This window comes from Epinephelus fuscoguttatus, linkage group LG5 (assembly GCF_011397635.1).
Source record: "Epinephelus fuscoguttatus linkage group LG5, E.fuscoguttatus.final_Chr_v1".
Classification (NCBI taxonomy): Eukaryota; Metazoa; Chordata; class Actinopteri; order Perciformes; family Serranidae; genus Epinephelus; species Epinephelus fuscoguttatus.
The window spans coordinates 31,935,271-31,963,073 of record NC_064756.1 but is presented as its reverse complement, the minus strand read 5'-3'; the positions used below and the strand labels follow the sequence as shown (position 1 = coordinate 31,963,073).

At 40.7% G+C, this 27,803-nt stretch overlaps 2 protein-coding genes across 5 annotated transcripts in view; both read right to left on the bottom strand.

Moving 5' to 3' along the window:
* The window catches only part of tiam1b (TIAM Rac1 associated GEF 1b), a 53,992-nt gene extending 31,536 nt beyond the window's left edge, over window positions 1-22,456 (bottom strand). Inside the window, exon 1 of one of the 3 annotated variants that reach the window (XM_049576995.1) lies at window positions 22,316-22,456. The gene's annotated coding sequence lies outside the window, so the exon portion shown is untranslated. Of the gene's footprint in view, window positions 1-9,440; window positions 9,570-22,315 lie in introns of those variants that run through there. The other 2 variants (XM_049576994.1, XM_049576996.1) reach the window with 2 other exon arrangements.
* Window positions 22,457-23,061: 605 nt separating this feature from the next.
* LOC125889212 (SR-related and CTD-associated factor 4-like) overlaps window positions 23,062-27,803 on the bottom strand; it is a 39,903-nt gene continuing 35,161 nt past the window's right edge. Inside the window, exons 17-18 of one of the 2 annotated variants that reach the window (XM_049577005.1) lie at window positions 24,601-24,733; window positions 23,062-24,123 (exon numbers count right to left, since the gene is read on the bottom strand). In XM_049577005.1, coding sequence (XP_049432962.1) covers window positions 23,693-24,123; window positions 24,601-24,733 — 564 coding nt within the window. In that variant the 3' untranslated portion in view covers window positions 23,062-23,692. Of the gene's footprint in view, window positions 24,127-24,600; window positions 24,734-27,803 lie in introns of both variants that reach the window. The other variant, XM_049577004.1, reaches the window with a different exon arrangement.

Here is a 27,803-nt window from a genome sequence, read left to right as displayed (position 1 = left end):
AAACACATTCCTCCCATTTAACCTAACTACACTGGTGAAAGGCAAGAATGCACTGGGCCGACTAGTTACAAGCTCCAACACAAAAACCCTGTAATCTGAACACTCCAGTCTCCAGAGATAATAACACAGGTAGCTGTATCGAGGAGGAGGGGGTGTTACCACTGAAAGACAGCACTCAAGACAGCTCAAATTTCCAAGCTGATATAGAGTCATATGCTTCTGTGCGAATGGAAGTACCAAACAGCAATCTCTTGTTCTTGTGACTCATTATCTGCTCCTGAGTGTGCTCAACTGCATTTAAGATTCTTTTAGGCCGGGGGGAAATTTAGCATCAACAAAGCTTGCATCCTCTTTCAAATGATTCATGTCGGTGAGAAACATCCGTACTAGAGTAGCATTTATTTGGAATGTTGATGAACAAAATAAGTACTTCCTCTAGTCTTCCTTTAATAGCTCAACTGAAAACGATACACTGCTGTCATGTAGCCAAGGAGTATTTTTCTGACTTGAATCTGTAGCCCTAGAAACCCTGAATAGCAAACAGCTGGAAAAGGGGGCTTTCAGTGATAATGAAAGCAGTTCGACTTGTCTTGGAATAGCTTTCTGCCAAGACGTGGCACAGAATGTATCATGAAGCAAGGGGCTAGCCAGTATTTGGCTCATCCTGCCAAGATTTATACAACCTTACTCAAAAACTCTGTAGAAAAACAATAAATAGAAAAACTGAACAGGTACAGTAATATTAGTCCAAATAATTCTATTGCCACTGCTAATGTTTGCCAATTTCAACAGCTACTATGGCTATGACATCTGCATTGACATAGTGGCAGGTGAAGATATCGTTACACATAAAACACGCTTCATAAACAACAAAAACAGACAACATCCAGTTGTTTTCATTTGCTGCAGAACTGATTTCATGTTTTAGAGGAAAGTGGCAAATGGTGGTGCTGTGTGTGACCTGTGTGAACCCGTCATGAGAGGCTCGGGTGGTTGTGCGTTGTGGGAGTTTTATTGCAGGAGAGCAGCCTTTAGGAAGATGCCAACACATATCAACCAGAATAATGGCTGACAGTACAGCTGGTGTGAGACCTGGCAAGATGGCAGCAACCATTGTTGCTGTAGAAAGATTGGCAATTTGACTTTGGATTTTGTGTACAGAGGTAGACTGCCATGCAAACTGATGCTGTTTCTCTCTGAATGGTGCACACTAGACTAAGCAGGACATCCATTTCTTTTGTGACAGCTAATACGGTGGAACAGTTGAGTGAGTTAGAACCCTCATTTACCTTACTCAAAACTAGGGATGCACCGAAATGAAAATTTGTGGCCGAAGCTGAGGTGCCGTAGCATTGTTTCGACCTCTCATTAGTCTGACGTCCCGTTGTTCCGATACCATAGAGGATCAGCAACGCAACAAAAGTAGGCTACTGGTCGAGATACAAGTGTCATAGAGAGGAGAGAGTGAAACACCATAACCTCCTGTTATAGACGAATTCGGCGAGCGATTTGTGTATGCCGTCATCTTGCGGCGGCGCTATTGCTGTGGTGACATGTGTCAGTCATCAATTCATTATGCTGTCATTGTGAACTGACTCTCTACAATGACAGCATCATGAATAGCTGGATTGATGATGTTAGACAGTGGCTAGTGGCAGTGCTAGCTTGCTAACGTCAGCACATGTTATGATAATTAATATCGGTACTCATTTAAGATACCTTCATCAGTTACCGGAGGCCACTGTCTACCGGAGGCCACTGTCTAACATCATCAATCCAGCTATTCATGATGCTGTCATTGTAGAGAGTCAGTTCACAATGACAGCATAATGAATTGATGACTGACACGTCACCGCAGCAATGGCGCCACCGCAAGATGGCGGCATACACAAATCACTCGCCGAATTCGTCTATTAACTCTGGGGTCCAGGTTGTGTGGGGAGCTTTTCGCGGTGCTGAACGGCTCCTGGCGGGCGTATTTCTGCCTTGATGGTGCACCGCGACCGGCTCTGGGTCAGCTGGGAAAGGCTTGAGGTGAAGCAGGCTCACGGCTTATGTGTTTGCCACTTTCTTTTTCATTTTAACCCACACCGTGATCTTTTCCTGACCCTAACCAAGTGCCTAAACCTAACCAGACCTTAACCACAGGGCATCATGATGATTTCGGAACAGGACTATGGGTTTAATATGGTCGGAACAATGGGATGTCGGACCAATGGGCTGTCGGGAAAATGGGCAGACCCCGAAGCTGAAGACTAATAAAATTAAACGCTTGGCCAAATACCGAGTACCGAATACTAAACGTTTAGTTTTTCATTAGTTTTGCAAGTGAACCTGCACCAGATTAATGTTGTCACGGTACCAAAACTGGGACCCACGGTACAATACCAAGGAAAATATCATGGTTCTGAGTAGTATCACAGTAATTAGGCAGATGTGCCTTTTGTCATTTATAAAATTAAATCACTTTTCTATAATACATCAATGAGGCTTGGTTGTCCAGGTCCTTTTGGGCAGTCATGACGCCAAGAAGAGGACATTATTGGAGCCAGACTTCTCCGTCGCCAGTAAGCCTTATCTTGCGCCGCAAAGCACTGTGGCCGCCGTATTTGACAGGAATACGTATTCTTGTCTGTGTCTGTGACCCCTGTTCAACCCACAACCGGCGGGATTCGCCTTTCGTTTCTGCTGCTGGTATTCGAATAGCGTGCTGAATGATTTTACTCGCACAGAACTATTTTTAGTCACAAATGCCAGTGTGGTGACGGATGGAGTAAAAAAATCGCCACATTGCCGATATTTTACTCCGTCCGTCACCGCAAGCTGTTTGATTGTGTTATCAAAACACACCGCTATTATTCGGCCTTGCTTTTCACTTATTCCACCGAATACTGAATGTGTGTTTTTTTGCAATATTCGGCCGAATATATTCAGTTACCGAATATTTGGTGCATCCCTACTCAGAACTGAGTAGGGTATTCGAGCTACTCTGAGCAGCCAAGTAGACTTTACAGTCCCAATACGAAGAGGAATCAAGGTCTGATGTAAAGAGACATTTTCCCTGTTTCCTCCAATTATTATTATTATGGCTATGATTGTATCAGTCAAAACACATTTTTTGCATCCTCATCCTATTATACTAATCATGGGTCTTTTTAAGGTAGCACTGCAGTGTTTGTCCATTTTAAGGATGACAAAAGAGAAGCCCTATTGTCCAAATGATGTATACATCAATGCCCTAGATGTGCAAGTTTAAAAGTGAGTTATATTCTTTGGCATAAATCTGTAGACAGATTTTGGAGTCTGTTGTTGAGCAGCAGCTGGTGTTATTTAGCCAGGTGGCACCTTTGTCCCTGCCAGTGTTTTCTCTAGGGCACCACTGTGTGCAGAGGTCACTGCTTCTGCTGGTGTCTACGCTGTATGGGGTTTGTGTACAGCAGATGCTGCAGGTTTTGTTGGGTCAACAAGTCTTTTGTCCACTCTATAGGTTTAAGAATACTTTGTGCTTCTATGGCCACTGGTAAAAATTAAATTTACTAAAGTGTATTTTTAAAAGTATAGATATAACTTGGCAAAATAATAACAACCACCTAAATGTGATGATTTTAACTCTGGATAATGCTTATTATGCACCGGCTGTACCAGGAGATATGTGAAATTAGCACAAAGATAAGATGTAAGATTTAATTTAAGAGACCCCAATGATACACAATCTCATTTATAAATAGATGCAATGCTGAGGACAACTGCTGTTTCGTTTTTGTCTTTGCCTTTTTCACACTGACTCAAGACACAAGATGTTGCGATGTCACTTTGTGCCAGAGTACTTTTATCTACACCATCAACAACTTGCTTGTCCAAAGGGTCACAACTGAGGTGCTATCAGACCACATCCTGTTTACGGCTCTTTAGCTCCTCATTGGCAACCTTTGAAGTCTTTTAACAGATGTTAAATTGAGGTATACATGAGCCACATACAAATGTTAAAACGGGGGGGGGGGGGGGGGCATACAGGCTTTGGTTGTAGTGATTCCTCTGTAGTTCTGTTGGGGACGGGGGGGGGGTATGTGCCACTTAAAACTATTACAGCAGTCTACACATTTCATGTTTTACCAGACAGACTACCCTATCAGAGGAGAATGTTCTACCAATAGTAACTTGCACAAATTAAAAGACAACTGACAACACTGTTTGAAGTTAGCAGGTTTAGCCACAAATTCATCTTCACTTGTGTTAGACAGATAAATGTAAGCCCCCCTTATTGCCTTTTATGATTTGGATTTGCCAAAATAAAGTAATTATGTTGAATAGCTGACTTTAAGCAAACATCCTTAGTCAATTATCCTCCCATTTCTTCTGTAATCTTCCAATCTTCCTTGTATTTCCCCTCACTAAATCATAGCCTCTATGTACATTAAATAAGACACTGTGTCAGAGCATCAATGAGCTGTTAACCGTTTTTTCTTCAATTCTGGAAGCAGTTGCTTTTAGATTTGGATGCAGGCAAAAGTGCCAAAGTAAATCCTTTGAACATCATTCAGAATTAACTCCCAATAAAGTGAAACTGACATCACATGCCGAAGAAATTTTCACTACCAGATAGTGACAGCAGAATCACACAAGCGATGGAAGTATTCATCTGGGAGGTGCATAAAAAATGCTTCATGTAATGAAAAAGGCTGCAGTTGCTGTGACAAAATACCACAACCACAATCACTAGAGACTTTCAGTCACTGACCTTCTCATTGCCTGTTACTGTCACTGTCAGTGAAAAGGTCTCCCCTGGCTACATGGAGCATCAACACTAGTTTGCCTTTACATGCTTCACATTCCAGACTTTTACAATTTGCTCCTCCACACTCTAACTCCAAACACACCCAGCAATTTTCCCTCTCACACAAGGAGCAAATGTGCTTGACAGTTTTATGATTATAGATGTGTGATCAACGGTATCAATGCTGGGACACACTGGTTACCAAACCATTGGGTTTTCTGTTGCAATGGCAAATTGGTGCATGTATCAGGGAATATTATCTACTGAGCACTTACACAGGAAAAACAGCTGCAAGATGAAATTAGATAATGGTGAAAACAACCGAATATGATATATGTCTATACAATATATCTTTCCTACAGCTGCTGATGTCCTAGTGGCTTTCTCACTCAGTCTTCAGCTTAATAACTAGGCAGGGTCATTATTCAGCTTGTGGGTGTGGATTAATAGAAAAACGTAGGAAAAAGTAATCCATATCCAACTTTAAGGGCACATCAGTGGATACATTAGTACTGAAACCATGTTAAAATAGGGGCAATAGAGAATTTTCATGCCAGCAAGGGATTAAAAAATGTTTGGAGTTTCTTCTGTACTTAAATATATTTTCTAAATTTGAGAGTGTAAAATTCAGTCTTTGTCAGCAAACTTCCACCGTCCACAGCTAGCCTTGCAACCTTTGCATTATATAAAATTCAAATCTAATACAATGTTCTGCTAATATTCAGTACGCCAGCAATACCACAAAAACAGCAATGAATGGATGTTGATGTCTTCAGACCAGAAGCCAGTCCACTGCTGGGTGAGCCATTCACCTACCAATCTCAGTATGGCAGCTGACTTGTCTTTGCCTGAATGTCCCTTTTGTTGGCAGCAGAATAAACACAATGCAAAGGACATGGAGGAGCAGTGATCCTGCATTGGAAATGTTTTCTAAATCTGGTTCACTCAGGATCTGCTTCCACACAGGCAATCATTTGCTTTCAGGTCAGTGAGTGGGAATACCAAGCCTTTCATGTCGTAACACAAGTGCAGGCACACAATCCAAACTCCACTCAAAAATCACATCTGGGTCAATGTCTAAGCCCATTTTCGTCATTTTGATTCCACTATTAATGAGCAGGGAATAAACATTTCAGGTTATCTTGCAAATAGATACTGAAGAAGGGAGACTGCGTCTAATCCTGGTAGACCAGATGAGGAGATGAAACTGCACATTTGTTCCTAAACTCACCTGTGATATAAAACAAGTTTCGAAATAATGCTGTCAAAAAAACAAGTGTGCACCCTCTTTGCACTGTTTTGTTATTCCATCAGTTACATATGGCCAGTGTTTACATGAACTAAGTGATATTATCTAAATCATATCTGTGGACGGAGCTCATCCCTGAGCACCACCTCAACCATAACACCCCTGGAGGTCCCAGCCCCTTACCATGCCGCATTGTGCATTGAAGCGGAGTCGCAGTGGATCCTGACACACATGACTACACAAAGCTAAGTAGAAAATGTGTCCGCTTCCTCCAAGCAGTCCTGATCACATTTTTCAGCACAGGCCTCTTTTACTGCCCTGTGGTGAAATGTCACATCTAAGCTGGAGTCCAGTACCTCCATCCATTTACTAGATTTTTAAAACCTGGTAGTAAGGGGAGCGTATCTATGTTCCCAGGGTTCTATGTTTCCCTGGTTCTATGTTCCCCACTTAACCCTGCAAAAAAGGTTCTATGTTCCCCGCTTACACAAAAAAAGGTTCTATGTTTCCCGGGTTCTATGTTGCCCGCTCAACCAAGCGGGAAACATAGAACCCTTTTTGTGTAAGCGGGGAACAGAGAAGCTTTTTTGCAGGGTTAAGTGGGGAACACAGAACCCGGGAAACATAGAACCCTGGGAACATAGGGATGACCCCGTACTAAGCACTAAGTTTCATGCAGAGGAATCTAAGCAGGAAGGTACTTGTATGTAGAAGAGGCACTCTCTACTAATGTGGTGCATTTAATTAATTTAAATGGCTGCATATTGTAGAGTTAAAGGCAATACTCAATTTCAGCTGCAAACATGTGATTCCTTTATAATTAGCAGAAACTTTGGTCTGTAAAAATCATCCATGCTGAAGTATCACTGAAGCATAGGCCACACTCAGTACGTTTACATGACACTTGAAAAAAACAAATTATTGCCTAAATCCGACTATAACTGGATAACTGAAGTGCATGTAAACGTGTTAATATCGGAGTTCTCCAACTCTGATTAAGACACCCAGATAATGTGATTGGAATTCGATTTTCTCCGGCATGTATACACCTTAATCGGAGTTAAACTGACAATGCATGTGCGCATGCTCCACACCCCCCGCGCTGGCGTATGACCCCGGAACAGACAAGACATGCTATTGTTGTAGCCCTCCAACAGCATACAGCATTCTTGTCTGCCTCTCGAAATCACCATGACCACGAGGGATAGCGTGCACCTTATCTGCACAATCAGTAACGTGTACATTACGTACGAGATGAACAAAGCTGTACGATTATCCATCTTGCTGTTGTTCGAAAATGCCGGTCTGCCGCCTGACTCCAGTTGTTTATTATTAAGTGACGTAATAGGTCAACCGGAAAGGGGGCCGACGCATATTGCCACCTAGTGTTGAGGAGGAGGACACGTTCCCGTCAGTAATTCGATTTTCTTAGTTGCATGTAAACTGGGACAAGGACAGAAGTCCGATTAGACGCTAAAATCGAATTTTGAGCATAGCTCGATTAAGCTGTGCATGTAAATGTACTGACGGATACCCTGTACTTAGACAGAGCTCAGTGGGATGCAAAAGTTTAGTCAAACCTGCATGTTAAAAGGGCATCCCACACATACCACGACTATCTCTCTACCCCTATTTCTCACCCTCGCACTGTCTACTTTTGAGGTATCCAGTAAAGGAAAAATATAAGCTCAAGGCTGTATTTACTCATTTGTACTGTTGGAGGCAGCTATTCATGCTCCCTTCATTATAAATGTTTATAAGAATTTCTTGCCATCTTACATATCCTTACACTACAAATGCATGATTCATTCTTACATTCAGCCCAGTCTATGGCAGTAAATTAAATGGCAGACCAATCCTATTCAATGACTGATGATAAAAAATCTTAATTTGACTGTCAGCTAACAAAACAATTGGTAGCTGAAACTAATGCATTCCTGAATGTTTGGACTGGGAAATGTACGTGCCCCCCCCAAAAAAAGAAAAAAAGACTGGTATGGACATGTAACCGCACTAAGAGCATGGTATCTATATTGTACTACTGGCTTCTACACTGAGCAAAAAAATGATCCCAATTTAAAGCCCCAATACCCTGGGTGGTAGAGATAACAGTTCCTCTCATTTATTACAGTCTTGTCCATAGTGTTTCCTCAGCTGTGCTAAAATAACTGCAGCAGTAGCCTGCACATTCTACAGGTGAAAATTTTCAAGTAAAGTCAAGTAAAGAGCCAGAACAAAATGCAGCAAAGTGCAATGCTTTGAGGCGTGTGGTATCAAACCAAGCAAACAGAAAAACCTCATTGTGTAGCCGCATGGGCCGTCATGCTGAATTCTGCTCCATATATAGTCTAACTTTTATAATAAGCTCAGTATCTGAAAGACCACCTGATCTCTGATGAACTCTGCACACTGTGTCTTTCAATAAAGTGAAGCTTATGACACAAGACCATGCAAACCAATCTGTTATTACAATTATTTTCCTTTCAGAAGAGTATTTTTGGTAGGTTGAATTTAGATTGGGGAAAATCCTGTCACTGCATGTGATTTTCCTATAAGGCTCAGAGTTTGTGTTTTTTTTTAAGCTTGCTTTCCACCTTCATAACGGGAGCACTGTCAAGATTTACAAGCCTGAAAGCCAGAGCCTGACCTCCTGTCCTGCTAAGCCTCAATCGGTCAATACATTTCCATAACTATGACACCAGATGACCATTTCTCGCCCCTCTCCCCACCGCAGGAGTCACAACGGGCCTTTCAAACACAAAGCCAAGATTTAAATGAACTCACACATCATAAAGCTCCAGCCCCCCTCCAGGATGCGCTCTGGGAATTCTCCTTGACTTTGACCATCTCTTGCATTTGCAATTCATCATCTCTCTTTCTCAGCATCACAAAACCGCCACCACCACCACCACCACTTCTTTGTCATTACAACGACACAGACACAAGCAGTATTGTTTGCGTCTGGCAGTGAATGGAGAGCAATACAATGGCTCACTGCCTGCTGTTGTAGGTAAAGTTGTGCCCTACACAGGAGTGCTACAGGTACAAACATGAAGTGGAAACCCCACCCTAAATACAGGCTGTAAAGACCCCAGGATATGCTTTCAACACACACACACACACACACACACACACACACACACACCCCCCTAATGAGAATAAATACAAACCCTAAAGGCAATATGAGAGTTACAAGAGCTTTGGTTGTATGTGACAACTTTAACTGCAATCTGAAATACACTAAAACTTATGCTTACAGGCCACACGTTGACTCAGTGGGTTACTGGTGGTGTGATTTAGCACCTCTTTTGAAAAGTGGGAGGTTTGAGGCTGGACAGCCATTTGTCTCCTCTATCTACTAACACAGACAAACACACAGTGCTACATAAATACACAGCAACAAATACAATGACTTACCTTCCTGTGTACAACCAGCAAGTGTCACTTCTGCTTTTCCACAGAAGCCAAGAGAAATCCCACACATCACTAAGGAGAAAATTTCAAGCCTCACATGAGGGGATTATTGATACTCCTCTTGCAAGTCCACGGCAGACTGACTTCTTGCAAGGATGAGTTGAAGAACTGAAGGAGAGAGGGGGAGTGACTGTTTGTAAACCCCCCCACCCCACCCCCCACACACACCCTCCTCCTGCTGACTCTTTCACACTCTTCGCTTGCTCCCTCCCTTCTTTGCTCCCTCCTTCATTCTATAATTCCATCCCCCTAAACTACAAACCTACTGCCAGCAGGAATGTGTGTTCCCTCCTTCTCCTCCTCTATAATTGCTCCTCCACTCTACTATGAGAAGCTTTACGTTTACACTAAATGTTGCAGCCTTTTTATTGTCCACAACTGTCAGATTCAGGACTGCATTTCTCAGTCTGAATCAGAAGCTGTTTAAATGTAAACTCTACCTAATTTTTGGCTTAGAGAAAAAAATAATCTTGCTTTCATCTTTTTTTTTGTGTGTGGTTTAAATAGCAGGATTTGTAATGACAGGATTCCAGAAATTGAAGCTAACGTTCTATTCACCTCAAAGGCAACAAGGGCTGAAAGGTTGCAGTCTTAATGTGTTGCAGTGCATAATTTGGAACATTCAGTGACAGCCCAAAATGGACCTGTGAATGAGAGAAAGGCTGGGCTTGCTGTTGTCATAGCACCAGTGATGTCGTGTGGCTATCACGTCAGCAGTGACAGTGGTGCCGGACTCATTTTGAGATGATGGAACCAGCAGAGGGAACAGGGGAGAGGGGAGGATGGAGGATTGAGGGCACAGCGATGTCTGTTCAGCTGCTGCCTGCATCATGTGCTCCAGAAGCAGCTTTGCATGCACACTGAAAGTAAAACATGCTCGGAGCTAGTCAAGGGTGTAGACACCCTGACAACCACACGGAGCAGAAACAGAGAGAACACTGGGCTTAGTCTGTCTGAGAGGAGTCCAGAGATTGGAGGGCTGAATTTCCATGTCTAGACTTAACGTTGACTATGACCACAATAAAAAGCACTCAGCACCATGGTCAGACTGACCAACTCTCAATGTATTTTCATGTCCTGCCAAGGTTGTGACCCTGATATTAAACTAAACCACTGGGGTTTCTTAGTAAAGTCAGGAATGTCTGGTCTGCGGACACAACCAGACATAACCTGCGTTCTTATCAACTCCCAGAGCTCGATTTCACACATGTAATCTTTCAGGATAACAGATTTTTCTTTGAGGTTTTGTGCCAAAATTGCTACAAATCCCAGAGACAAAACACACCATAAGCCAATTTCTTTATTTTAATTACTGAACAATTTGTTGGGACATGATCCAATGACAACAAAAGACTTGGAAGCACATGATACAGTCTAAAGACTCAATGTCAAGAGATTACTATTTAGACAGGCATTAAAAGAGTAGACAAAAATATATTCCTGTGCTTCCTGGATGGTGTGTTTTGATAGTAGTAACTTACAACTAAATGCTTACCTGGTGACTTTTAGTACATTCTCATAGGTGTAAGTTCAGTAAATATAGGTTTATGTTACATGAGATGAGATTATCTTATCTGCCTGCGTCCTCGCCCAAAAATTTACTGGATCAGGCAGCAGAGCAGTAAATGCATCTATCAGTGAAATGTGGGCTAATGCTGAATCCACGTCTGCTCTCACCACAGGCATTTCAGAAATTTAGATTGCTTGCATGGAGCTCAGCTAAACAAAATACTCTGCTTTCTCATCACTGACACAAGGCTATTAAACCCTGTGCTATCTGCACTCAATTTAGGAGCTGATTGAATTGGACATCCAATGCATTGACAGGCCATTCAATACTGCTGGAGCAATTTGGCAGGCAAGATTACGGTTACAGATCAACAGCAACACTACGGAGTGCTGATGCTGTTCAGGTGTCACAACTAACTGCAATCACTGCCAATCACCTTCAGCCACAGTGAACAAAAAAAGAAGGCAGAGGAATTATAGCAATCCATTCCCCAGGATATGCAAGATCACTAAATGCAACTCTTCACAGAACTACAGCAGTCTGGTTTACCTGAAATGTTTCTGTTAAAAGTAATAATATTATTGGCACCTTCAGAAAAAAAAGAAAATCTGATTGATTTCCTCATGTTTCCAGCAGAAAAAGTTCAAATTGTATTGGAAGAGATTTATTATCCAAGACCTTAAACAAAATTATGGGCTTTTAACTACGGTGGCCGATGTGATAACGCCAATATATGCATTATATTCAGTTCCTGCCTATATATCCCCCTAAATCCTACACACTGGACCTTTAAAGTTATTTCATGGTTTTCCAATGGGATTCAAGTCTAGGATCACTTATTCCATCCTTTATTTGTGCAGATGCCTTAGTTACTGCCAGTAAAACAGCTGATGCTCCCACTATGCTTCACAGCAGGGACGGTGTTAGACCGGTGATGAGCTGTGTTGCCTTCAACAGAAACAGCCTCATTTAAAAAGAAGACTGGCTGCACCAAACTGACTTTTGAGTGTCCCAGCAAAAACCCTTAATAATTGATGACAGTATATACTATTTCTAATTATTTCTGGTTCTTTAGCTGTACATGTCCTACATGGAGATCGGTCACATAAATTCTTACTTCTTTGTTCTGAAGTGAGTTCTTAAACATCATGGGATGTGGAAAAAGTCAACAGGGGTTAACACTTTCTCAAGGCACTGGAGCCTAATATCTTTGGCCTAACAGGATAAATCACAGCACGGCTCCCCAGAATAGCTCTAAATAAAGGTCAGTTAATAATTGACTGTGCACTGGTTTATAGCAATTCTGAATGGACCACAGGACAACACATCATTCAACACAATGTAGCTGTGATGTTAAATTGTTCATTGTATAATGTATGAATTTGAAGGACATAGTGAGGGATACAGTCAACAACACTAGTGAGCAAAACAAAGACATACACAAGCCTAATTTTAATATTAGCAGACCTATTTTGCTTTGCAGAACAGTGCACGATTATTAGGCAAGAGTAGCATGACTTACACTGACCAGAGTAAACATGTACTGCAAATATAATACCTGGGGTGGCACGGTGGTGTGGTGGTTAGCACTCTCGCCTTACAGCAAGAGGGTTGCCGGTTCGATCCCGAGTTTGCATGTTCTCCCCATGTCAGCATGGGTTCTCTCCGGGCACTCCGGCTTCCTCCCACAGTCCAAAGACATGCAGATTGGGGACTAGGTTAATTGGTAACTCTAAATTGTCTGTAGGTGTGAATGTGAATGTGAATGGTTGTTTGTCTCTATGTGTCAGCCCTGCGATAGTCTGGCGACCTGTCCAGGGTGTACCCTGCCTCTCGCCCGATGTCAGCTGGGATAGGCTCCAGCCCCCCCGCGACCCTCAAGAGCATGAAGCGGTTAGAATGTGAATGAATGAATGAAATATAATACCTGAAATTCAGCAAACTGCACCACAACATGAAAACAGGTCCAGTATGATGAAACCACTGACCTCCATCAGCAACAGCAACAACTTTAAGCCACAAAGCCAAAATACTTTCTTGTCTCATACCAATTAAATGCTCCATTAACATACAGGACATGAGTATTACCCACATTTATGCATCAAGATGTAGATTCAACATCATCTGTCTGCTCATTCAAGCTTTATTCCCATAACTGTAGACAAAGCTACAGGTCCACAAACACATAAGGAATGTGCATACATCACGTTGAAGCTGATTTTACTATTAAAAAAAACAGTCTGCTGTATGCAGCAGTTGGTTTAGCATATGATGGTCTTGTCAATCTACAACACCAGTGAAAAGAACATGCATCACTACAAGGGTTCAAGTGTTTATTTTCTTGAAGGCCCCCCCCCCCGTCCCTCTGAGGAAACAGATGATCCATTGTGCTGAAAAAGAACACTATGTACAACTGATATCTTAAGAGAAAAATGCAACTGCTACGCAACACATAAAAGCAGTAACCCCAGCCTGGGTAGAGATCATTAGCGGAAGATCCAGTGGTCTCCAGCAGTGAGTTGCCTCTCAAGCATCAACATCAAAGGCACCGGTATAGAGAGGGAAATAATTTAGAATGCGGAGAAAAAGCTAAAATTGATTGGACGGGACTGAACCTATACAACATAGGTAGCTCTCCAATATGAGTTATTAAAAAAATGCTTGGAGCATATTAAAAGTCCAGTGGTCTACACATGACAAGCTGCTGGGTATGGTCAATTATCTACTGTGCAAGTTACTGTACAAAAAGCACACTGACCATAATGTGGCCAAGAAAAATTTGTGAATTGCATGAAACATTCCATGGCTGAATACGCACTGATTTATAGGCTAAAGGATAATTAAAGTCATTAAATTTTTTTGATTAATCAGTTTATTATTCTCCTCTATTAACAGTTAAGTCTTAATAAAACTATGAAATGCCCATCAATTTCTGAGAACCCATCATGACATCTATAAATATACTTGTTTACCTGCAAATATTTACATGTTTTCTGCATACATTAGTTTAAAGACGCTGTATGTAAGAATGTGGCCAAAACGGTTACTGCACTCAAATTCAAAATACTGCCGCGAGTCGTGTCCACCCCCCCTCCCCTACAGATTCGAGGTTGCTGGACAGCGGCATGCTGGAGACTGATTTGTTTGCCCACGGGCGGCTGCTGTGGCAGGGCCACGTCGCCGTGTCCTTGATCTTTGGTTTTCCAGCGGACCGTCTGAGCAAGTCCGGCTTCTCTGCTGCTAACGCTGCTGCCAGGATACAGCTGAGGAGAAGCCATTTGCTAATGCTATGTACCGGGACACTGCTAACTCTGCTGCCGGGATACAGCTAAGGAGGAGCCAGCTGCTAATGCTATGTACCGGGACACTGCTAATGCTGCTTGCCGTGCTGCTGTAGCTCAGTCGTACTGTAACTGATGCTGAGACTCTACTGACTGTGTGACTGGTAGACGGCGGTGGGTGGCGCAACAGGCCAAAACACACATTCAAAACATAAACATGATTTGCAAACTGCAAACAAAAGTTTTTAGATGCAAATATTCTGGCCGTACTATTGTTGTCGGTGAGATCAGTTTGTTATATTAACATTATTCCTTAGTCTCTGTGACATATTAGGAGGATTTTATGACTATTTGCTTTAGATTTCTCACATATAGCTCCTTTAACTAATTAGGCAATGAAAAATTATTAATTTTCTGTCAGTTGACTATTTTATTAATGGAACCAATTGTTTTCAGCATTGATTTATATATTTCAATATGAAGTTAGGACCTGCCTTACACTAAAATAGTCATTTAAATAAAGAGCAATTCTTTATGTAACCTAGACATCTTACTTACATTATTCTACCAAATTCAGCCCTATGTAAGCCTTGATGTCTAGACACCAATGGCCGCATATCACCAAATAAATACGTACTGAGAGAGGTTCAGTTGCACACCCAGGATAACTAATTACGGCTGTTTGCTATTTCAAAACAAATTCCACACCAGAGTCAACCTCAACCAACAAAACGGGCCCTGAGAAGTTCTTGTTTATGATTGATGGTGCGGTAAAGTTAGCTGAACTCCAGCCTCCCAAAAGTGGCTCATAGCCTCAGCAGTTTAGTGCACTTAGTATCCATTATTCATCCCAAAACCACAAGGCTCTATCAGCCTCGTGAAGCTGATGATCATTACCATGTGCACTTATGACAGTCGGTCATACGTTTCTGCTCACAGCTCAGAAACGGGGAGGAGCTGAGCTTTGATGAGGCCTTTTAACACTCATCTGTCATGTCTTTACAAACCCCATGACCATTGTGGAGAGCAAGTGCCAGGGTGCTACTGAATGCTGTCCACTAGTCTGCATATACACACACACACACACACACACACACACACACACACACACACTGGCCTATCACTTTGGAATAGTAGCCCACTGTAACTGGAATAGAATCTTTTCAGAAATCACTTTTCTGAGGCTACCACAACCTCAAAGGAGCCTTTGAAGCTTGAGTCAATACTCAACAGTAGGCGAGTCAGGCGATTCGACTTAATTTGTGGGGAGCACTTGTTTGCTTGTTTCTAAGGTGTAAGCCACAGCATAGAGCCCATTTGTTTTGACTTTGATGAGAATATTAGTTTAAGTTTGTAATAATTCATGAGAAAGCCCATATCTTCATTATGCATAGAAGTCAGGCTGAGAATCATACAAGATGCGTCTGCAGTATTTATCTACCACAAGCTTTAACTTAATGATTTTGGTTCTCGCTTTTAATTAGAATACAACCCAGCCCTGTTTTACATTGTACAAAGTGCATCATAGACACTCTTAAGTGCAGCACTGCTAAAGGGGCTGTCCTCTGGAAAGCATCTGGGATCAAATCTTGGCAAGCTACCTACATGCTTTTCCAGATTACGCTGACTGTCAGCACATCATGAATTCATCATAAGTGACCTCACTTTGTCAGATGCTGAAGTATGTGGCAACTTCTAGTCTTCTGCCGTCAGTAATAAATGAGAAAAATATGCAAGGGTTCTTAAAATGCATGGGAAATACTGAAGTAGGGTTCAAAGATTCGGCAAATCACCTGCTTTGCTGCACATGGTCCAGAACAAAACAAAACAGTCTTAGATGTGTACAATGTGGTCGATTGTGGTGAACAATGGGACTGCTCTTTTCAACTGTCCAAAGATGGTGGACGAGAGGCTGATACAGCACACGTCAATAGTGCTCTCTAATGGAGACAGATGTCCTGTCACTGGGAACAAGGGAAGACCAAGCTCTTGTCTGTAACTCAATACAACATGGATGTAAACAGAAGAGGAGAGGAAACCATGGTTGTCCTTAATCCATCAACTTGGGCTTAAAAGGAAACAAAGACTGCTTAATTTAGAAGAATTCCAAAAAACTCTTAATGCGATTATCTGATATACATGTAGGAAGTAATTGATTGGATGAAATCACATCTTGCATATGGCTGCAACATGAAATCTATCTTGCTCTAATATAAGGAATCGGTTGTTCTGTGCAGAGAGAGTAGATAATTCTCACAAGAAAAATTTGGCAATCAGCCTGTACAGACTGCATTCAACCTAAGAGTCTGGACTCAGACAACCACTCACAGCTGCAACATCAACATTGTTACATAATGTGGCTGCTCAATTACAGGATTTGCGTGGGAGAAGACCACTTTTACATTAAAAAATTGTTTAGTTCAGTGCTGTTAAAGTTGTAAATTTATAACTGTAATACATGGGGATAGTGAATTGTCTGTCCTGTAAAATACATTTTAGGGCAATAAGTAGGGATGCACCGAAATGAAAATTTGTCACTGAAGCCGAATAAAATGAAACGCTTGGCCGAATACCGAATAACGAGTACCAAATACCATTGTTTAGTTTTTCATTAGTTTTTACAGATGAACCCCCTCCAGATTAGTGTTGTCACTGTACCAAATTTGGGACCCACAGCACGATACCAGTGAAAATATCATAGTTCTGAGTAGTATCACGATACCGCAGCGAAAATGAGGCAGATGTGCCTTTTGTCATTTATAAAAAGATAATCACTTCTCTATAATACATCAGTGATATTTCAATGGAATAAATTACCTATTGACTTATTCATACTTCAAAAACAACATCAATAAGTGATAAACATAGGGGGGATCAAAATAAAATAAATAAATAAAATAAAAATCAACCAGCCACCCTCCTCCCCTGACAAGTAAAGAACAGTCCCTTCACAAGTAAAGAACAGTCCCTAAAGTGCGGTGAGGTTTGTGGACTGTTACCTGCCACAAAGAGAGAAATGTGAGCGGCTCATTTCTCCTCTGACACGTCACATACCTGTGTGCCGCCACGGCTCGGCTGTCCAGGTACTACTGGGCAGTCATGATGCCAAGAAAAGGACATTATTGGAGCCAGACTTCTCCGTTGCCGGTAAGCCTATGGCCGCCGTATTTGACAGGAATACATTCCTGTCTGTGTCTGTGACCCCCGTTCAACCCACAACCAGCGGGATTCGGCTTTCGTTTCTGCTGCTGGTTGACATCTGTACTCGCATAGCGTGCTGAATGATTTATTTTGCTTGAACAAAACTATTTTTAGTCACAAATGCGAGCGCAGTGACAGATGGAGTAAAATATTGCCACACGTTTTACTCCGTCCGTCACTGCATGCTATTTGATTGCGTTATCAAAACACGCCGCTATTATTCGGCCTTGCGTTTCACTTATTCCACCGAATACCGAATGTGTGGTTTTTTGCAATATTCGGCTGAATATATTCCGTTACCGAATATTCGGTGCATCCCTAGCAATAAGTGATGATTTTATTTTTTGTTTTCAATTATACAGTATTTTTTCCAATAATTCAACATATTGTTTATTAAAAAATGTCAAAGAATTGCACATGACAATTTCCTACAGCTTAAGTGCTTGCTCTGTCTGACCATCAGTCCAAAACCCTAACACATTTTACTTTTCAATGATGTAAAACAGAATCGAAGTAAATCCTTATATCTGAAAAATTGGAAACAGCAAATCATCAGTCATTTAATTCATGATCTAAATGTTATCAGAATTGTGGTTTATTAATTTCCTGTTGATTAACTTGTCCAATATTTAACTCGTCATTACGGCACTAAAATATTTTGGAGGTTTGTATTTCTAAAAAGGTAATGAAAAAACTGAAGCACAGGATCTCCTTTAACTAAACAGGGCTTCTATTCAGCATCAGCTTTATGAAATATTCAGACTCGCAAACATCACTGGAGCCCAGAGTCTATTCAAATGTTGAAAAAACTTTGCCAGCAGTGAGTATTTATGTGAACTGCAGTAGAATATAGATGTGGTCCTTTGATTATTAAAATCTAATGAGTGGAATAATAGCTAGTAGGATGTTTTTTTCCTACCACATCTGGACATGTGCGTGCATGGCACTGAGGCTTTAGCTCAGCTCAGCATACTCATTGTAATACCTAAAATCAGCCACTTTGCAAAATGACATAAGTTTCCTGGTGGGAAAGATTTCTAGTTTTATGGTTGGGGTCCAACTTGTGCAATTAATATTTCCAAAACACACCTCCTCTTCTTATTTGCTGTTTTTATTTCCAAACACATGGCTTGACTAAATAAGCTTACACTGTGTAAAAAAAACACTGTTGTTAATTTTTAATTTAATTTTTAATTTTATATACTTTATTAAGCCACGAGGGGAAATTCAATTTTTCACTCTGTTGTCAATTACACACAGGTCCGAACACACACATGCACAAACTGGACCTATACATGCACTAAGTGGAGAGATGTCAGAGGGGGCTGCCCATGACAGGCACTCTGAGCGGTTGGGGGGTTTGGTGCCTTGTTTAGGGGCACCTCGGCAGTGCCCAGGAGGTGAACTGGCACCTCTCCAGCTACCAGTCCATGCTCCATATTTTGGTCCAGATGGGGACTTGAACAGGCGACCCTTTGGTTCCCAACCCAAGTCCCTATGGACTGAGCTATAAAGAAATAAACCACTGATTTCACAAAATTCCAAACCACTGTTAGTGATACAGTAGATATTAGAGAGTTTGTGTTGAATGAATAATGTGTTAGCGTTATTCACTCGGCACTATGCAAAACACTAGACTGTCTTCGGTATTTGCTTTGCACCACTTTGCAAAGGAATGAAGAGTTTTGTGCAAGTGGGACAGAAATGAATAATTCACAAAGAGCACTTATCAGGGTTAAATTATGCGCATTTCAAGAAATCAACTGTGTTTGGTAGCACATGGCTGTACACACATGAAGAACAAAGTCATGTATTGTACAAAAAGCCAACAAATTAGCATATGAATGTGTAGACATTCTTTCATGTGTGGCTACGCCAGCCACTACACTGCCTCAAGTTGGTCTAACATTTGGGATCTTTGAGATGGAGAGTTAAAGAGTGTGGACACAAGCCAGAGGCAAGCAAAACTAGTTTCAACTTGATCACACAAAGACAGACAGACAGAGGCTGAGGTCTCTGTGCAGGCATGTCACACAGGTGGGCTCAGGTTACCACCCTGAGGACACCTCTATACACTGAAGCCATTCTGGATGCTCTACAACATGGTTATTTTCTTTCCATGGGTCTCCACCACATTGTATTCAGGCTGCTGTGTGGGTCATGCATAGGCTCTGTAATCACCATAGAGAACGGTGGATTATTATTGCCTCTGCCTTAACTCATGCCTTAGAAAATGTTTAGGTCATTTAAAATTAGTAACCAATATAACAAACCAAACTTCAAATGATTAATCCATTCAAATTGTACAGCATCTTTAGAGTATCAAACAATGACTCTGAATATGTGTTTGGACATATTTTGGCAAAACAATAACTGAATGGATCAATGGAGGACAGGTGACTTAGCTGGCATTTAAACAAAACAAACAAACAAACAAAAAAGTGCATAAAAAAGTATATATATATTTGGACGTGTTATTTCAGGTACTGGTGAGAACATAATTAAGCCCAGTTTGAGTAATAAATCCATATGTGTGAAGACTTATAGATGCCAAAACAAAGCATAGCAGTTCTGAAAAATGATCACAGCAACAATCATTTTTTTCCATGGCTAAAAAGAAGAATTTAGCCAATCACACACTACAAAGATTTCTGTGAATATTTCAAAACTTTTTATGGTGTGAAATCTTGTCATCTTTTGTAACCAATATATTTTATCATGAACATACATTGCAAACACGTAAAAATGAGTTCCCTTATTTATTTACAATCTTGACTCAAGAGGCCACTTAATCAAGGTCAAAACTATAATTTCACAACTGTGCTGTTAATTTTATGTCATAAAATCAAAATCTGTGTAGTGGAAACTAGCACTGTAGTTATTTGAGTCCAGTCTCCAATTTTCTCACATTTCTCACTCGCAGGTTTCTTGCCTGCTATTTAATAGGATGTTACTCACTCACTATTTTGTTTTTTAACTTAACAAATAGTTGGTCCACTTTTTTTTTTTTTTAATCTCTTTAGCTCTCACAACAACTTAAGACAGCAGATATGTGTGAGGGTTGTCATCATCTTTGTGATTATTAGCTAATTAGATTATTGAAGAATAAAGTGGCCTCTGCAAAATATACATCTTCACTGGTTGATGAAAGTTATGGAATTTTGTCTTTGTCTTGATACCTACTTCTGGTAGAGCTCAGGTGCTTTAGGATGACAGTGCAGGGGACAGAGGCAGTGCATTTAGCCAAATTATATGAGCGACACACTGAGCACATAGACGGCCAGTGAAGAGGATTTAGGCGATTTCTGTGGTTGTAACCTTTTTCCTTGTGTGGAAACTCTTAACTGTTCATTACTTACATGAATTCAAGCGACTAACTCCCATGAAGAAGTAAACTATACACTTCTTATCTTTTTAGAGCCACAGGTGGGTTGTTTGATACTTAAAAGATAGAGCAGGATTATGCCACAATTATAGTTTAAAATGCACTGTTACATTTTACAGCAGGTCAAGATGTTACTCTAACTTCTATTACTGAAAATCTCCTATAATTGTCCTATGCTGTAGCAGTTAAGATATTACCTTTTCTCTGTTGTCCAAATTCCCTTGATAGATGCATTTACCATTGCCTCTTTGTGGGCCAATCAGGTCATACTAGACTCACCATAAATACAATCTGCTGACTGAGAAAAAAACTGCACCTTACCCTCCCTGTGGTGAGATTTTTTTTTTTTTTTTTTGCAGAAAAGCAATATTCTCTTGGCAACACAAATTGCAGAAAACACTGACAGCAAATACACATCAGCCCAACATTAAATGTCTAGTCAGCTTTAACATTACTGGTCAGTTTTAAAACTGAATAACAATATTTCCATATCATGCTATCCTATGCGTGAAATCCAATGCAGCACTGGGCTAGATCTCAACCTTCTACAGCACTACACATCACATCAGTTCATACAGTCACCTGTGTACCTACCTACCTGTTAGGATGGTTTCACAGCCACACAAAAATATGATAGAAAACGCCACTTTGAGCAGCAGGCTATGGCAGTGACGCTGCAACAAACTTGACACCATAAGGTCATTGGGAGTAACGCAGCTGCACAAATGTGCTATCGCCTTTCATTTGAGTCACCTGCACATGATCTATTTGCCAAAGCGAGATGTAAATATAGCAGCAACAGCCTGGATCATGTGTACTACAACGAAGGGAGATGCAATGAGTCGGATTAAATGACACTGCTTCATGCAACAATCTACCGCACTGAGGCTTTTCGCGGCTTCTCCTCTCCCAAACAGCATAAATGACCACAGAGGCATCAAAACACCTCCAAGGTATCAGGGCGGACAGGTTACCGTGTCTTTTTTTTTTTTGTTATGGATGTCTTGTTAAGGCACCAACATCGTAGCCTACTGCTGAAGGAAAGCAACATTTGTCAGTGCTGCTGTGCAGAATAGGCATTCGTGCACTGGGGTAAAAATTGAAATGTATGAACATGCACGTTAACCCTGCTCTATGTCCACCGTCATTTAGACTGCATGGCTGTTTTTACCCCCAATTCACTGACGTCTGACTGAATGAATCGACACAAGATGCGCAACACTCCGTGCACGAAAACGCAGCTTGTTGGCCTTTTCGACTGGACCGCACCGGCAGCCTCAGTGCGGCAGCGTCTGTCACCCCTGATAAACTTGTATGATTGAGTGACGCGATCATGCGTACAGACGGCGCTAGGACCACGCGGAAGCATGATCAGACATCAAGCCTATTATCCTTGTCATGATTAAGACAGCATGCTTCCCGGTCTCCGTACATAGCCTACCTGTCACCGCCAGTGTTGGGATCTGGCTGCTTCCGTTTTGACACCGAAATCGTCATGTTTCACACGCCGGTGTTTCCCATCTGTGTCTGAATCCAGCCGCCTCTCCAAGGTCTGCCTGTCCACGGACCATGCGTGTTGTTTCCACACCGCTGAGAGGGCGGAGCCCACGGCCCTTGGAGACGGTGTGCAAGTGGATCATGAGAATGCCACTTATTTATTCTCGCAGCCAATCAGCTGCGGCTTACCTCGAATCGGCATTCAATAATCATGCGAAATGCACAGTAGTTGTCGATGAGTATTTAGTAACATGAGCAAAAATGAGAAATTATATCTTTCTTTAACCCTAATGCATAATTTGAATGGTCTTTGGTGCAGCCGGTCTGTGCATCCCATCTCCTGCACAAACAGATGCATTTTTTTGTTCAGATGTGAGGAAACAAATGCATCACGAAATGTAAGAGAATAAAATCTGCACTCGCTTTTATTTAAATTATCAAAACAAAAAAGGATAATCGTTTAGGCATAGCCATATTATTATAAATGTCTTGTAACTCTTGTTTTATATGAGACAGGCAGGTAAATTGCGGATTACTTATGTATGTTCCAGAGGATGCATGATGGCTGTTGGCCAGGTTATGTTTAAAGATAATAATTTAAGCAGGATTATTGATCAACACAATTTAGTTTTACAAGAAAGAAGTTCAAAATGTCAATTTGATCAAAACAAGTAAAACCACACGATCAAATGGTAGTACCTCTTTTTAATATTCACTGCAGGTGATCCTACAAGGTGTGACCTTAATGTACAACAGGCTAGCCATGGTAACAGGGTTTACTATACCCTCTACTGGCAGGACATGAAATCTTCTTCCGCTTAAAATGAAATCCAACCTTTATGGTGAAGAATTAAACATTGTGTCACTAAGGGATTTTACTAAAAATACCAAAAAAGGTATGAGTTATAGATTTTGACAGTCTCCTTCCATACACAAAACTCTGGTAAGGTAATAAGCTCAAAAATACAGACTTTGACTTTGTTTTTACCTCCAACTACTGAGATTAGACTTAAGCATAAACTATACAACTTCGAATATACAAAAAGATAGCAAACGGCTACAAGCAAGTACAGTATTTACAATCACTTCTCTAGTGAACTTGAAGGAGCATGGACCACATTCAGAATGCTGTGTCTTGTTTTTCATTGTTTATTTGACACTAAGACAAGGTTCTGGTGGTATAAAATAAAGTCTGAAAAGAAGTCTCTGCACGCTCACTTTTTTACAGCAGTCCTTGGTGAACCAGATGTCCTGATACTTATTAGTATCTGTCACAGTGATTCAGCATCTTCTCTCCTCATGTCCATCATTCAATCGGCCTTTACCATCTCCCTCTGTGGAAGGGAGGGCATCCAAACCCTGCCCTCCCATTTCGGAAATGCCTCGCTTCTCTGTCATCCATGCCCTCTGGTCCCATTGAAGGATGTCGATGGAAAGGAGGGCCACGAGGAGGAAAAGGCATAGCCATTCTGAACCTATCTGGTGGAAACATGGGTCCTCCAGGCATTATTTGCGGGGGCATGTGTGCCATGTTTGGAGGTGGGAGGAATGGAGGTAGATGAGGACTCGGCATGACAGGAGGAGGCTGTAGAGGTGGCATGCCCGGTCTGGGACCCTGCATGATTCCTGGGCCTGGCAGGGTCATCACTGGTCCCACAGGAGACCCCAGCTGGTTGCCAGTGCCCGGATCTGTGGGTGGTCCTTTGTCTCCTTTAGAATCTTTGTTGGACTCCTCTGGAGGTTTTGCACTTCCTGCTACAAATAGGATAAGATTTTATTGAACCACAATTAGAAATTAAGTATTGTAGTAGCCTAAAAGAAATCAGAAAAAATGACCAAAAAGCACAAGTTTAAAGATGTAAGTTTAAAGTTATGAACAGTGACAACTCTGTAGCATAGGGGCGTCGGTTGCTTAGTGGATAGAGCAGGCGCCCCATGTACAAGGCGGTTGCTGCAGTGGCCCGGATTCGAGTCTATCCTGTGGCCCTTTGCTGTTTGTCATCCCCTCTCTCTCTCTCTCCCCCTTTCACACTTGGTTGTCCTGTCCATTAAAGACAAAATGCCCCAAAAAAATCTTAAAAAAAAAAACAAAAAAACAAAAAAACAAAACTCGGCAGCATAGATCTGTTCATATTATCAAGTCCAAAGAGAGATTACTTTTAAACATGACAATGCTCATGTCTCCTCTTTAGATGATGGTTAAAAAAATCAACAGTATAAATGTCTTACCCAACTTTGTGGGGTCAAATTCTGTCGGGATGAAAGGAGCTCCTACTGGAGGCATAGAGGGAGGGGACAGCATTATAGGACCAGGAAAAGCAGGTGGACTTCCAATGGATGTTGCCTGTTGAACTACTGGCACCTGAAAGACAAAAAACACAATGGCATCCTTAGTAAGATTACAGAATAACGAGCAAGAGAGCACTCTGGAAGGGGTGAACTGAAAGAAGAAACTGTATTAACATCTGCTGAATTCCACAGGATGAAGCAACTTCTTGATTGTGGCCCATGTACACATTTCATTTATCTTTGTCACATTTGATAAGAGAGCAAAATCTGTGATCAGTACTTTTGAACAGTATTTCCAAACATTTCCCAAGAATCTTCAATAGAGTCATTGGAAAATAATATTACACATATTCATGCTCTAAAGTTAAACCAACTGTCAAATTGAAAATATAAAAGGCATACATCATGGTAAGCTTCAAGCATCCTAACAAGGTACACAAGTGCGTGGTAAAGGAAGTCCAGACATCGAAAATAGGAGGCTGACACACTCTTAACTTGCAGCTATCAGTAAGTGTAAGCAGTGTATAATAAACCTGTCTGTATTTATTTAATTAAATGCAACTATCTGTAGTGAGGTAACAGTGAAAGCATGACCAATACCTGACTATACTATAGCTGTAAACACACTGGTGAACTTGAACAATGAGCAAATCTGCTGAAATTTAGCTCAGGTTAGTTCACTGACAAATAAGTGCATGTTCATTCTGTGACATTGTGATGCCTTTTAAGGGACTGAATGGACTTGGCCATAACACAGAACAATCAGATGGTGGTATGTCACTAAATGCATCAGAGCAATGAAAAACTTTTACCCAGTCAGAATCAGAACAAGAAGTACCTTTATTGGCCAAGTGTGTTGGCTCAGGACATATTTAATTGCACATATTGATATATGTATCAAGTGTCTGTATGTGAGAGGAAGGGCATAACCACCATGGACAAACAAGGGTTGTGGTTGCAGTCATGTGTGTCTATTGATTTATATACAATATTTATTTTTTATTTTTTCTAAATACTATAACCACAATCGGCTGCGAAAAGATGTTAAAGGATTAACCTCTTCAAAACAACGCTAACAATATATGAGAGTATGGTTGACATTATGAATGCTAATTGTAACAGCAATGTTGGGAGTTTTACATGGTGAAACTGTCAGAACTGCAGAGGGAGACTCACACTTGAGGTAAATTCCTAAACCAAAAAGGTTTTCAGAAGGTGCAAATCACCACCCTAACACTGCTGAGCAGTTATAATACCTCAGAACAACCAAAATGATCATTTAAATTTCTTGGCACAAAAAGCATACCTTAAGGATCCGAGTTTTTCTTTAGTTTCAGAGTTACAGCCAACACAATGGCTTTGCGTTAAGGTAAACGTGGAAACCTTGGAAAGGAAATGTTTAAGTGCCCGAGAGGATATAGAGTTCACATACTCTTTAACTAAGAAAGGACAACAAATATGCACGTAAAATCATTTGAAATACGACTGACTGCCACCAAACTGTCACTAATAAAAATGTCTTAACATGTTCCTGCTGATCAACAAACTAACAGTGGAGACCAGCTATGGCTCCATGACAGAGGTCACATGCTCCCCTCTGTGATCAGTGTCAATGATATCACCAAACTGCCATACACAAACATTTTACAAACTACACTGCACAGGCATACCAATCACCTCTTTTTTTTTTTTATCAATGATATAACTGTACTTGTATATTGATACTGATGTAACTTTAAATTTATAGAATGTATTAATACAGTACAGCTTATAAATAATGACTTAAACACAAATATCACACATATTAATTAAGCAGAGCTAAAGGTTTATGTACATATAAATAACAATAGCTTCTGGGTATATAAAATAGCATCAGGCACATACACTGTTTAATACATACACATTATCTTTAAATGACAAGTTAACAGTGTTTGGTATATAGAGGTTTAACTGTAGCAAGGATTTTTAAGTCAGTCAGAGTGACAAATGTTTGTAATGAAGGCACAGCAAAAACATAGTAAACATTTCAAATGATAACCGAGTCAGGTTCTATTGTAATACAGTATCTAAAATAATAAAAATAAGAAACATATGCTACATGTGCTGTTTCAATTACTGCATGACTGCCCTCATTCAATTTGACAAGAGGTATGATTAGTGAGACAATCAATTTAAACATTTATGTCCAATAAGACCACTGATGCATTAATTTAACTCAAATTGCTCATTACATTTTCATTTCCCCCCCAGATGCAAATCATGTGTCATGCATTCAATGTACAACCCTAAATCCATCATTAACACAAATTACATTTCTCTTGATGAATGCACAACTGCTGGCCACAGAGTGACTGAGCATATCAAGTTTAAAAAAAAATGTGTGTGTGTGCGCATGTATGTATGTATGTATGTATGTATATATATATATATATATATATATATATATATATATACACATACATACACACACACACACACACACACACACACACACACACACACACCTCCATATATATAAATAATGCTATATGCTGCTTATCCTTCAAAATGTGACTGGCTGACCTCCTAGTGCAAAACATCTGGAAAACAAACACACAAAAGCCCCCTGATCCATGTGTTCATAAATGAACCACAACAACACATTTGTCTCATCTGCTAATCAAACACATTTCTCCTTATATGGAAAGCACGTGTTTCTGTTCCAGCTAATCTTAATAACATGTAGTGGGGTACGATTATACAAGTAATCTCAGCACAAATGAGTCACAAATTATTCATTAATCAGCATCAAATGCTTTTCACAATGCTATAGCTCTAAAAAGGTTTCCCTGTCAATGACTCTGTCAATGCCAGAAAAGGTTTAAGTGGCAGATCGTTCAGAAACAACTATACATATTAAAGCCACTGTAAGCAACATTTCAAACTTTATTTCATCTATTTTTAATGGATTGAATGCTCTGATAAAAAGAAAATCTGGTTACTAAAACTGTCCATGTATCTACAGTATAAGACATTCTGAAATATTATTGCCCCTGAATTCTGACACCCAATTGGGACTATTCTCTGTGGTGTGTCTACTTCTTCTCATAAACACATATACACACATAAAACTAGCATTCAGCCTTGCAAAATTCAAAATGTAT